The sequence below is a fragment of the Coregonus clupeaformis genome, chromosome 15 (assembly GCF_020615455.1).
Source record: "Coregonus clupeaformis isolate EN_2021a chromosome 15, ASM2061545v1, whole genome shotgun sequence".
NCBI classification, from domain to species: Eukaryota; Metazoa; Chordata; class Actinopteri; order Salmoniformes; family Salmonidae; genus Coregonus; species Coregonus clupeaformis.
In genome coordinates, this window is record NC_059206.1 from 63,438,953 (window position 1) to 63,451,119 (window position 12,167).

Consider the following 12,167-nt stretch of genomic DNA (forward strand, 5'->3'; position numbering starts at 1 on the left):
CCTCTTGTAAAGCCTCCCAGTTGACAGACAACGTCCCCCGAGACCAGCATGCTGTGACAAACACAATTGCCGCGTCCCAGCGGGTGGGTGAAGCAGTTGCACACCAAATCTCATAACGCCTGGATAAAGGTCAAACTGTTACTATTATAAAGGTTTAAACTTTAACCTGTCAGTGGCCGTATCAATGTGGTATTGCAATCTAATATCTGACCCCAATGTAGATGACGTGGCATTCGATCATTGGTTAATTTGTGCAGCGCGACTGCAATGTAGTCGGACTGGAACGGCACCATTTACTCCTCTGGGAAGAATACATCTCTAAAACAGACCCCACCATCTCTACATTACTACAACTGTGATATAAATATTACAAAGTCCAATGCATTATATGGTAATGAGGGAATGGATGGTTAAGAATGATGTCATAGAGCAAATGACAAAGGCAACAGAACCATGTGAATATCTCAGAGTACACTTTTGTAAATGTTTATTTATGCAAATACAACTGTTATTTTGGTGGTTTTTCATTGGACAACACAAACTACTCACGCACATCAGCCACTCCATTATATCACTATTATTATTATTACATTCATGTATATCATGTGTTCCGTAGGTTCAGGAAATAGTTTCCAGTAGGCGTAAAACAGGAGAAAATGTTTTTGAAACAGAGGGTACTACCTGGACTGAAATGCAAATGTTTTGTTTCTGTTTCAAACCGTTTTGCTACGGTGTCCCTGCTGAACACTACCCTTGTCTTAAGTACTCTTAAATATGTTGTCTTAAAACAGACAAGTATAGATCCTTTTTTATTTTATTTTACTTTTAGGAAATCTAATCTAATAACATTCAAGTAGGTTGTTGTTTTGTGTTCAATTACCACATGATGTTTTAATGCACAGTGTGTTGCTGTGTCAATGAGTTCTCCTCTCCAGCTGAATGTAATTCAGTTCTGTCTCTGTTACTGTGGAACAGGCACTCCTGCTTGGGAGGGCCAGATCTGTTCTGGAAGCTCTGATGGAGATATCCGTTGTAGAAGTCTGCTGCTGACAGTCTCTTCTTCAGCATCACCGCCTTGAATCCCACCCAGCCATCCTAGATCACCGAACACACACAAAGTGGTTGTCATCATTTTATCATGGGATCCATTAAGTTAATTCTTTGTATTATGCAAATTACTTTTCATTAATATTAGACATATTTCAATAAGATAAAAATGACAGTGTTTTGACATAATAGTAAACCATGGAAAGTGTCAAGGATGAAAAGCCTGGCTCACGCACCCTACAACAGACAGCCAAGGTGTTGGACTCTTTCTGATAACTCATAGATCCTGGCACAGGTATCCACCCTCGACCTGTCATTAAAACAATCACAACATTTCTCAACCCTCGACCTGTCATTAAAACAATCACAACATTTCTCAACCTGAAACACTGAAAATATTCAAACGGATGTTACCAGACAGTGATTGTCTTTGCAGTGTGTGGAAACAAGCAGTAATACTGCTGCCGATCCACACATCTACTTACAGCATGCTGATTGAACTAGCTGACTGAGTCAACCACCATCTACTACCAAGCAGTGTTGGGAAAAAGGGAAGATGATCAAGTCATGGTTAAAAGAGGAAATTACCTGATAGTGAAATGTTGCATTTGCCAGCAAAGTCCAGCAGCTTTATGGTCTTGCCCATCCAAATGGTTCTCAATGGGATCTAATGGGAGAGAAGAGGAGAGCATTGTTTTAACACTCCTGGACAATGTGTGTTTAGAGGCCGGTCACAGTAAATCAAGGTCATGTATAGTATGCACAAAATTAGAAAATCCTCTTGAAACAGGTGAGGAACGGCGTGAACTCACCCAATAAGAATGCTCACTATAGTTTTACGTTTCAAAGTGTTTTCAGGCTTTTCTAGTTTCGTGCCAACTGAACATGACTGCTGTCTTATTCTTACCCGGGATGCGATGGCACGAAACAGGCAGTCGATCTGGACACAGGTTTGTTCCTCCCATATGATCCAGCTCATTGATGTGCTGATTTTAGGGGCTGTTGAGAAGAGTCAACTGTAAGCTGAGGCATGAATGGATGCTTAGAAAGTACACACAGCTTTCACCCTCCTGTAAGTTGCAATTCTTGCTGATTGTGTACCATTCAAATTGTAATTACTACTAGCATCAAACGTCTGGTTGAGTAAATAAATGTTCTTACCTAACGTGGCACCATCTTTAGCTTGCTCTCTTCGGTTTGTGATTCTCTCTGGAAGGGTCCTTAATGTGTCAATCAACTGTTCAAGCAAAAACAATAATCTTGCATTACACTCTAGGGTCACATATAAGAGGGCTTACATTAACCATGAGTGGTTTCTGACAAGCCTTTGTTAAAATGGATTGAGCTCTGTGGTTGTAGGTCTCAAATGAGTGAGCTCAAATCACACCCTATTACCCATGTAGTGCACTACATTTGACCACCAGAGCCACATAGTGCACTGTATGGGAATAGGGTGTCATAAGTACACAAACAGTGTGAAGTGCACTCACAAGCTGGGCTCCCTTGGTGGCCAGAGTAGCTCCTAGCTGGTCAGCTGTGAAGTTGTCTGGGACCTGGTAGATCTCCTGGTGAAGAATGGGACCCACATCAAACCTGTAACAGTGACAAGAGACACACAGATTTACTGTAACACAGACACACTGAGGTTTACTGTAACAGAGATACACAGGTTTACTGTAACACAGAGACACACTGAGGTTTACTGTAACAGAGACACACTGAGGTTTACTGTAACACAGAGACACACTGAGGTTTACTGTAACACAGAGACACACTGAGGTTTACTGTAACACAGAGACACACTGAGGTTTACTGTAACACAGAGATACACTGAGGTTTACTGTAACAGAGATACACTGAGGTTTACTGTAACACAGAGACACACTGAGGTTTACTGTAACACAGAGACACACTGAGGTTTACTGTAACACAGAGATACACTGAGGTTTACTGTAACACAGACACATTGAGGTTTACTGTAACACAGAGACACACTGAGGTTTACTGTAACACAGAGATACACTGAGGTTTACTGTAACACAGAGACCAGAGATACACTGAGGCACAAAGGTTCAAAGGATCTTTGACTTGAGGAATGGCAGTATGCGCGTTGACAGTGAATACAGTAGTAGAGTACACTATTATATATATATAGTCCTATTGCAATCTGGTGGCCTCTGGAGACTTTATGGTCCAGTTTCCTGGACCCAGATAAAGCCGTCCTGTACAGGACTATAACACATGCTCTATGGGGAATCACCATTAAAAGGGCTTTTCAGTCCAGGATTAGGTTGGGAAACCAGCCCTAAATATGCGTTTGAACAAACAAACATCTGCTAATGTCATCCCTCAGTTTTGCTTGTCAATAGTAGGTCCATGTTGCTGGTAGATGACTGGTCCCTTTCATGGCTTCCCCTTCCTCCCTCAGCACCATGAGGAAAGAGAGAGAGAAAAAGGGAAGGGGAGGGGACAGAAAGTAGCTCTGGGTCACGTTAGCCTACCTCTTTGGTCGTATCTGCATGACGGTGACCCCGGTGACAGTGTCTCCGTGTAGGATGGTGTGGAACACTGGGGCGGGGCCGCGCCATCTGGGGAGAAGGCTGGGGTGGACATTCAGGATCCCACTGGAATAGAGTCAACCGACACACATGCCGCAACTCTCACAATCAAACAGATTGGACACAATCAGGGTTTGACTCTTGGAGGTGTTCATAAGATTGACACTTCTTGGGGAGTCTGCTGCTTGTATAGCTGATATGGAACCACTAGGTAGTTGGCTGTGTACTAGTAGCTACCATGGAGCAAGTGATGTCGCCCGCCCGCCCTGAGACATTCTGGGCCAGTGGTATTGACAATGCTTATTTTGGTGGCGAGTCAGAGTGTTGTGTGCAGGTCCCTGGTTGGCACCAGCTCGGGGCAGACAGGGACACAAGCTAGAATGTTACACTTGTATTGCATGAGTCACTTTCAGAGAAGTTACTCACCATGGAAACTGGTTGATAAGTCCTTCCCGAAGCAAGCAGCCAAATGACACCACCACCCCGACATCGAACCGCCCTTGAAGATCCCTGAGAGGCCAGACATGAACGGGCAGTTTGTTTTGATCAGCAAACTTCTTCACAGGGACGTCATTGGATAGTGTGACAACCTCAAGTGACTCCACAACACGGTCATTGGACTCCCTGCAAAAATTAAAACAGCAGACAACTGACATTAGGCCACAAGAAGGAGTTACTTAGCCTGGTCCCAGATCTGTTCGGACTGTCGCTCCAACTCTTATGAAGCAGCACAAACAGATATGGGACCAGGCTAAAGTTACTCACTGCAAAGAATCTCTCCTCTTTGCTCACTGGCATGGAAATGGTTGTGTGTGTCATACCTAGATGCAGAGAGCAGCTTGAGGGATTCTACAGCAAAATCATCCGTCCCAAAGAAAAGGACCCTCCAAGGTGGTTCTGTTGAGTAGTTCCTAGTCACAAGTACGCGGGTCTTGCCAGGGATTTGTCCACAACGTCTATGTTTCTCCGGCGTTCTTTTGACCCACACTCCAACAGATGCATGCCTCTTGGTGCAATAATTGCAAACGCCATGCAGTATTTTCAGACCCACTACTTTTTGCCTTGACATTGTTCCACATCTTCAGTCATTTGTCGGGCGGGCATCTACCAATGTGTTAAAATTAGCTAGCAATGCTCGACTCCAATATGGCTACTTTATTCGTCAAGACAAGCTCGACAATTACACGAGGGCACTTCTAGAATTAAGATGTATTCGTGTGACACGCTTACCTTTAGCGTTAATGAATATTGTCCAACATTTAGCTTGATTCATGTCAGCTATAACGTTAAGGTATTTCTACCTACGGGCGCCGCCATGTTTTTTCGTGACATACACCATATTTCCGGTTCTATAGAAAATAGGTCTCCCTTCGTTTGATCAGAGATTTTTAGTTCCGACTAGACACTGACGCCTTGATCACACTGATTGTGTTTTTCGCGAAATAGTACGCGGCATCATCTGGATATGTGTGCAACAAAAGTTCAACATTCACCTTCTGCTACCATTTCTGTCAAGCCGTCTATGCATAAAGTTTGACGTATATGTTAGATAAATCCAGCACCACACAGAACATACTGCAATTGCCGCTGCAAAGCAATGATGAAAGGCAAACGCAGCGTTCCATTGGAAACGAAAGTACTTCTGGTGTACCAAAATGCAAACATCTGTCGGTGTGATCGAGGCGTGAGTCCCTCAGAAGAGGACTGTGCAAAGTGGTCTACTATGTTGTCCAAACCGTCAGAGACATTCAAGTTCTCTCCCATGAAACTGAACTGTTTATTTGAGGTTATGTACAATACCTGTCAAAAGTTTTAGAACACCTACTCATTCAAGGGTTTTTCTTTCTTTATTTTTACTATTTTCTACATTGTAGAATAACAGCGAACACATCAAAACTGTGAAATAACACATATGGAATCATGTAGTAACCCAAAAAGTGTTAATAAAAACCCCGATATATTTTATATTTGAGATTCTTCAAATAGCCACCCTTTGCCTTGATGACAGCTTTGCACACTCTTGGCATTCTCTCAACCAACTTCATGAGGTAGTCACCTGTAATGCATTTAAATGAACAGGTGTGCCTTCTTAAAAGTTAATTTGTGGAATTTCATTTCTTCTTAATGCGTTTGTGCCAATCAGTTGTGTTGAGACAAGGTATGGGTGGGTATACAGAAGATAGCCCTATTTCGTAAAAGACGAAGTCCATATTATGGCAAGAACAGCTCAAATAAGCAAAGAGAAACGACAGTCCATCATTACTTTAAGACATGAAGGTCAGTCAATACGGAACATTTCAAGAACTTTGAAAGTTTCTTCATGTGCAGTCGCAAAAACCATGAAACGCTATGATGAAACTGGCTCTCATGAGGACCACCACATGAATGGAAGACCCACAGTTACCTCTGCTGCACAGGATAAGTTCATTAGAGTTACCAGCCTCAGAAATTGCAGCCCAAATAAATGCTTCACAGATCAAGTAACAGACACATCTCAACATCAACTGTTCAGAGGAGACTGCGTGAATCAGGCCTTCATGGTCGAATTGCTGCAAAGAAACCACTACTAAAGGACACCAATAAGAAGAAGAGACTTGCTTGGGCCAAGAAACACGAGAAATGGACATTAGACTGGTGGAAATGTGTCCTTTGGTCTGGAGTCCAAATTGGAGATTTTTGGTTCCAACCACCGTGTCTTTATGAGACGCAGTGTGGGTGAACGGATGATCTCCGCATGTGTATTTCCCACCGTAAAGCATGGAGGAGGAGGTGTTATGGTGTGGGGGGTGCTTTTGCTGGTGACACTGTCTGTGATTTACTTAGAATTCAAGGCACACTTAACCAGCATGGCTACCACAGCATTCTGCAGCGATACGCCATCCCATTTGGTTTGGGCTTAGTGGGACTATCATTTGTTTTTCAACAGGACAATGACCCAGCACACCTCCAGGCTGTGTAAGGGCTATTTTACCAAGAAGGAGAGTGATGGAGTGCTGCATCAGATGACCTGGCCTCCACAATCCCCCGACCTCAACCAAATTTAGATGGTTTGGGATGAGTCGGACCGTACAGTGAAGGAAAAGCAGCCAACAACTGCTCAGCATATGTGGGAACTCCTTCAAGGCTGTTGGAAAAGCCTTCCAGGTGAAGCTGGTAGAGTGTGCAAAGCTGTCATCAAGGCAAAGGGTAGCTATTTGAAGAACCTCAAATATAAAATATATTTGGATTTGTTTAACACTTTTTTGGTTACTACATGATTCCATATGTGTTATTTGATAGTTTTGATAGCTTCACAATTATTCTACAATGTAGAAAATAGTAAAAATAAAGAAAAACCTGAATGAGTAGGTGTTCTAAAACTTTTGACCGGTAGTGTATTTTCCTCAATGAGAAGGGATATCATAATTGTAAATAATTGACTGTATGCCAACCACAACCAATGGGACTCCCTAAAAACACCCCACTTCGATACAACTGTGACCAGAAGTGACTTTTCGTTGCAGGTTATGATATGAGAGCACTTTCGCTAACCCAAACCCTAACCCTTTTCCTAACCTTAATCTAATTCTCCTAACCTGCTATGTTAATTCTCCTAACCTGCTATGTAAATTCTCCTAACCTGCTATGTTAATTCTCCTTACATGCTGCGTAAATTCTCCTACCCTGCTATGTTAACTCTCCTAACCTGCTATGTAAATTCTCCTGACCTGCTATGTTAATTCTCCTAACTTGCTATGTTAATTATCCTAACCTGCTATGTTAATTCTCCTAACCTGCTATGTTAATTCTCCTAACATACTATGTTAATTATCTTAACCTGCTATGTTAATTCTCCTAACCTACTATGTTAATTCTCCTAACCTGCTATGTTAATTATCCTAACCTGCTATGTTAATTCACCTTAACTGCTATGTTAATTATCCTAACCTGCTATGTTAATTCACTTCTGGTCATAGCTGTATCTAAGTCGCATGTTTTTAGGGAATCTTCACAACCAACCAACATAATTATTTGTTATTTGAGTGTCATCATCCTATTGATATTTAAAGTGTTGGCAAATGATGTCTTTGTGATCACAAAACAGTTTAACTCACTCACTTAAAAGATGACCTGGAGGTCATTCACCTTTAACTGTAAAACATACTTGCCATAAAGAAATAAAAATCCCTTTAAGACTCTTGTTAAACAGACAGATATCAAGACAGTTCCACATGTGCCAGGTGTTTGACCAATGAGTCACATACTGTTTTCCTCCCATGTCTACAAACTGCAATGGCAAGGCTAACTAAACAGTAACCAAGCAACCCTGGTCAATGACCCCCCCCCCCACACACACACACACAGGATCCATTCCATTCCATTAGTTAGGAGAAGATTGTAATGAAATAGGCCCAGTTATGGTGCAGTACACTCTGCAGTAGTTTACAGTGGCCTAATGAAGCATTCACAACTTCTAATTATTGAGAAAGAAAATACTGCCATCACTATAACGAGGCTTTCACCTGTCTCAAAATCTCTCTCTAGCAAAAACATCCCCAACTACTTCCAGACTATGCATACTTTAATAAATGAAGAACACATTCCACCACATTCAAAGTCCCCACATCCCCAGCTATAAAGGGCACATTTACAGATGCAATATAACCATAGTCAAGAGACTCAATGAAACAATCTCCTCCCACATGCACTTTGGAAAGCCTCTCCTCTGCGTTGTGTATGTTCAACAGGTAGAATCATGTTCCCTACAGCACTACCTCCTTCTCTTCCTTCTCCGAGTCAGGCTGTGAGAGAAACAACCCCTGGTAAGTGAGTAAATAGTTTTCATTACTTTAAAGCTACTGTCTGCAATTGGTACATCCATTTTTGGACTTTTAAATTAATGATATATAGCCATTGGTTAGGATAACTTGTAGTGTATAAGTTTTTATTTTGATAGTTAATGCTTAAAGCAACTTTTATTAATAGGATGTTTGGATCATACTTAATTGGATAATTGGGGTAATACGTTTGATAACCATCAGCTTTTGATGTGTACTGTACACACATAGAGTCAACCATTAGATTATCTACATGTACATTTGAATTTGTTTAAGGGATAGGAGTATGTTTCAACTTAACCTCTAACATTTTATTGGCACCTCGCTATCGGCCATAAAAGTGCAATGATGGACAACTTTTCAAAATAGTTTACAAGATGATGAGTATTTCTCTTCAGGACCAAATATTGTAGCCTAATACACACTATTACATAATGGAATATACATGTACATAATGGAATAAGCAAGGTACAATGCCTCTACATGCTTTAAAAGTTGCTTTGAGTTTAGAGATGGAATTGCGGCACAAAGAAGGCAGTGCTTTGGATAAACTCTCAGTTTACAAGATGAATCTGCATTTTTCCCTTTGGTCCACTAATTCAATGCAGACTAATGCTTTGTTTTTGACGGTTGAGAAACCCAGTAAAAATGTGTGCTGGAATACTACCATCCGGTTGAGATGGATATTCTATATTTAGGCATAGAACAAACAACACAGCTTTCTAATGTGAACCAAGCCATAATAAAATGTACATTTACGTAACTATGATTATTACTGTGTGTAAGTGTTGATCTTGTATTCTTGACTAAGGGAATAAATTGTAATTCTGATTCATGTCAACAGTCATTGCAGGTTCCATCCACTTCAAACATGTTTCGTGTGTGGATCACACTCTGTCTCCTCTTGCCAGGTAATGCTATCTCTCCACACGTACACCTTTCACTGAAACATCAAAATCCCCCGGATTAATTTTGCCGTAACACCACTACGAGTGGAAGCATGTTTTTGATGTGTCATAACACTACGCTCACTACAATGCATGTCCACTGTACTGCACTTCCAGGGGTAAGCAGCTTCATGATCTACAACACCCTCCACAGCATGTGCTTGGAGGACTTCCCCAAGACGGGCCTGGTTCAGCTGAAGAAATGCAACCTGGACTCGGAGCTCCAGCAGTGGATCTGGAGGGACCAGAGTCTCCTGGAGAGTGTGGGGACCTCCAGGTGCCTGTCGGCCCAACACGCTGAACCTGTCCAGACTGTACCCTGTGAGGGGGTAGAGGACGGGGGACACAGGGGTGATGGGGTGCTGCGGTGGGGGTGTGAGTTGAACAGGCTGATCAGTCAGAACAGTTCTCTGGAGCTCTCCACGGACGGGAAACGACTGACGCTGTCCCACAGGAGCAAGCAGACCAAGTGGAGGTCTCTGGATGAAGGGGATATATGCCAGGAGAGGCTCAGTAAGTCATTGTTGTTACCTCCATATTTTGTAAATCACTTAATTTACATTTCAATTCACTGACTGTTTAACAAATCCTAACGGCATGAAATTGGATCTTTGTGTAAATTGACTTACATGAGTGAAGTTCTAGAATGAGCCAAATAAGTACTCCTGATGTTGAAAATAGTTTTAAATCTTTATCTCCTTTTGAATGATTGACTTTGTCACAAGTTAGCAGTTGTTAGATCGGAACTTTGTGTGAATTGATACAGTATGGGCCTCTCAAACCTAGCCTAGAAGATATTAACTCAATGTCCTTCCACAACAGTCCCTCAGTCATTGTGGCCACCATTTTGTCCGCAGAAAAACTAACACAGGGGATGGTGACGCAACATGTGTTTGTATATTTGTATTGGCCCCTGCAGGATCCAAAAGGGCATCGAGCGATCCCGATGAGTTTGAGGTGAGACCAGCGGAAGAGCAGAAAGCAGGGCCTCCTGGTATGACCGATGAACAGAAAGAGTTCCTCAGATGGTTCTATCGCACTGAGGACCGTAAGTGCCGATCTTTACAGAGCTATTGTACTTTTTCCCCACTACCGAGCTGAGCCAAACTAATGAGGAAGGAAAATAACCAAGCCAGCACAGTACAGATAAGGTTAGCATGATAGTGTGAAAAGGGTATTATTAGTGTTGCATTTGGTTAATGTTGTTTCAGGGTAGCGAACTGATCCATGGCCATTGTTTGGGAAAGTACAAGTAAAATAGATATGATTAATTGTTCTTAAGTAGGCTATGTGATATGACAGCTCTATTACGTTATCCAGCTCCATTACGTTATCCTACTTGAGCAGGTTGTTCTTTCAGTATATACTCAGTTAATCAGTTTTAACTTTTCATGGCACTGCACCACTGTAGTGCTGGTGATGTCTTTTATGTGATTTGATCCCAAAGCCTCCATAAAAGGGATTGGTTATAGTGAAGCACTTTGTCTCTCAGTCAGATTTACATGGTAGTAAACTTTTATTCCCTCCAAGGCTCCAAGTCTGTAAAAAAAAAAGCTGTTAAGTGCACACTTGGTCCAGGTTCTAATGTTTTTTGTCTTTGATCACCACTGAAATTTCCTGTGGGATTATAACAGTGGGAAGATTTTCCGCAGTTACAACTGTGTGTTTTGTTGTCGTCACAGCAACTCCCTGGAAGTTTGCAATGCTGGCTCTGTCCTTCGCTGCCCTTCTGCTGGGCTGTCTGCTTCTGGGAATGGGCTCCATGGCGAACAAGTAAGCACCTATCTAACACTAACTCAACTTAAGTAGACTAATGTCTACCCACTCAACTCAAAAAGACTAATGTAATACACTGTAATTCTATACAAGCAATATCCCATGTGTCTTCAATTATGAAACATGGTGTGGTGAAGATACTTATTGTCAGCAACAGTAAATGATCCAAACAAAGTGTACATCCCAAATAACACCCTATTTCCTAGCCTTATGGCCCCTTGTCAAAAGTAGTGCACTATGTAGGGAATACGGTTCCATTTGGGATGCAACCAAAGGCACTGTGAAACCTAAATACAGGACCTGTTATGGAAGGAAACAAAAGCAATTGCCATATTTGTGCGTGCTGGTCTTGCCATCTTTATTTACACCACAGTGACTACATTTCCCATCATCCTCCACACAGAAATAGGAATAAGATAGCCAAGTACAAGGCTGCAGCTCTGGCCATGAAGCCGGAGGCAGAAGAACTACAGGTCATCGTCACGGAGGTTAGAGGTCAAAGAGCTAACTCAGAGGACAAACCCGTCAACAGCGCCTCTGTCCAGGTCAGTATGAGCCAATCAGAGAGCCCGGTGAGCCAGGCCAAGCCCCTCCAGGACAACGGGGAGGTAGAGGGCTTCAAACCGGGGGGACATTGTGGTGACCTGGAATGACGGGAACGTGTCCAGCCTATACCCCGAGCCTGAGGGGAAGTGGAGGAGTTGGCAGAGGTAGAGAAAGAGGAGGTAGATGAGGTGGTGGTGGAGGAGGGCCAGTGATGAAGGGATGAAAGAGCGAGAGATAACAGCCAAGTTTCTCAGTACTGCTCCTCTGCAGAGACAGAACAGAAACATTACATTTGACATTTTAGTAATTTAGCAGACGCTCTTATCCAGAGCGACTTACAGTTAGTGAGTGCATACATTTTCATACTGGCCCCCCCGTGGGAAACGAACCCACAACCCTGGCGTTGCAAGCACCATGCTCTACCAACTGAGCTACAGGGGACCCTGTAACTCCCATTTACTTAGGCATAACTGTCA

At 42.5% G+C, this 12,167-nt stretch overlaps 2 protein-coding genes across 3 annotated transcripts; one reads left to right on the plus strand and one right to left on the minus strand.

Moving 5' to 3' along the window:
• Window positions 1–470: 470 nt before the first annotated feature.
• On the minus strand, window positions 471–4,674 carry LOC123492693 (methionyl-tRNA formyltransferase, mitochondrial-like). Its single transcript, XM_045225472.1, has 10 exons — window positions 4,608–4,674; window positions 4,427–4,559; window positions 4,032–4,229; window positions 3,549–3,671; window positions 2,538–2,640; window positions 2,209–2,284; window positions 1,955–2,046; window positions 1,636–1,714; window positions 1,284–1,357; window positions 471–1,095 (listed from the first exon to the last, which is right to left on the minus strand). Exons 1-10 carry the CDS (start codon window positions 4,672–4,674, stop codon window positions 892–894), a joined length of 1,149 nt encoding a protein of 382 aa, XP_045081407.1. The 3' UTR covers window positions 471–891.
• A 3,649-nt stretch (window positions 4,675–8,323) lies between these two features.
• Window positions 8,324–11,832, plus strand: LOC123492668. 2 transcript variants are annotated; one of them, XM_045225418.1, is made up of 6 exons: window positions 8,324–8,407; window positions 9,267–9,333; window positions 9,487–9,882; window positions 10,289–10,417; window positions 11,052–11,142; window positions 11,549–11,832. In XM_045225418.1, the coding sequence occupies exons 2-6, from the start codon at window positions 9,294–9,296 to the stop codon at window positions 11,796–11,798; spliced, it is 906 nt and encodes a 301-aa protein (XP_045081353.1). In that variant the 5' UTR covers window positions 8,324–8,407; window positions 9,267–9,293; the 3' UTR covers window positions 11,799–11,832. The 2 variants fall into 2 exon arrangements, with proteins under 2 accessions (XP_045081353.1, XP_045081354.1); XM_045225419.1 differs by having other exon boundaries at window positions 8,371–8,411.
• The last annotated feature ends 335 nt before the right edge of the window (window positions 11,833–12,167 follow it).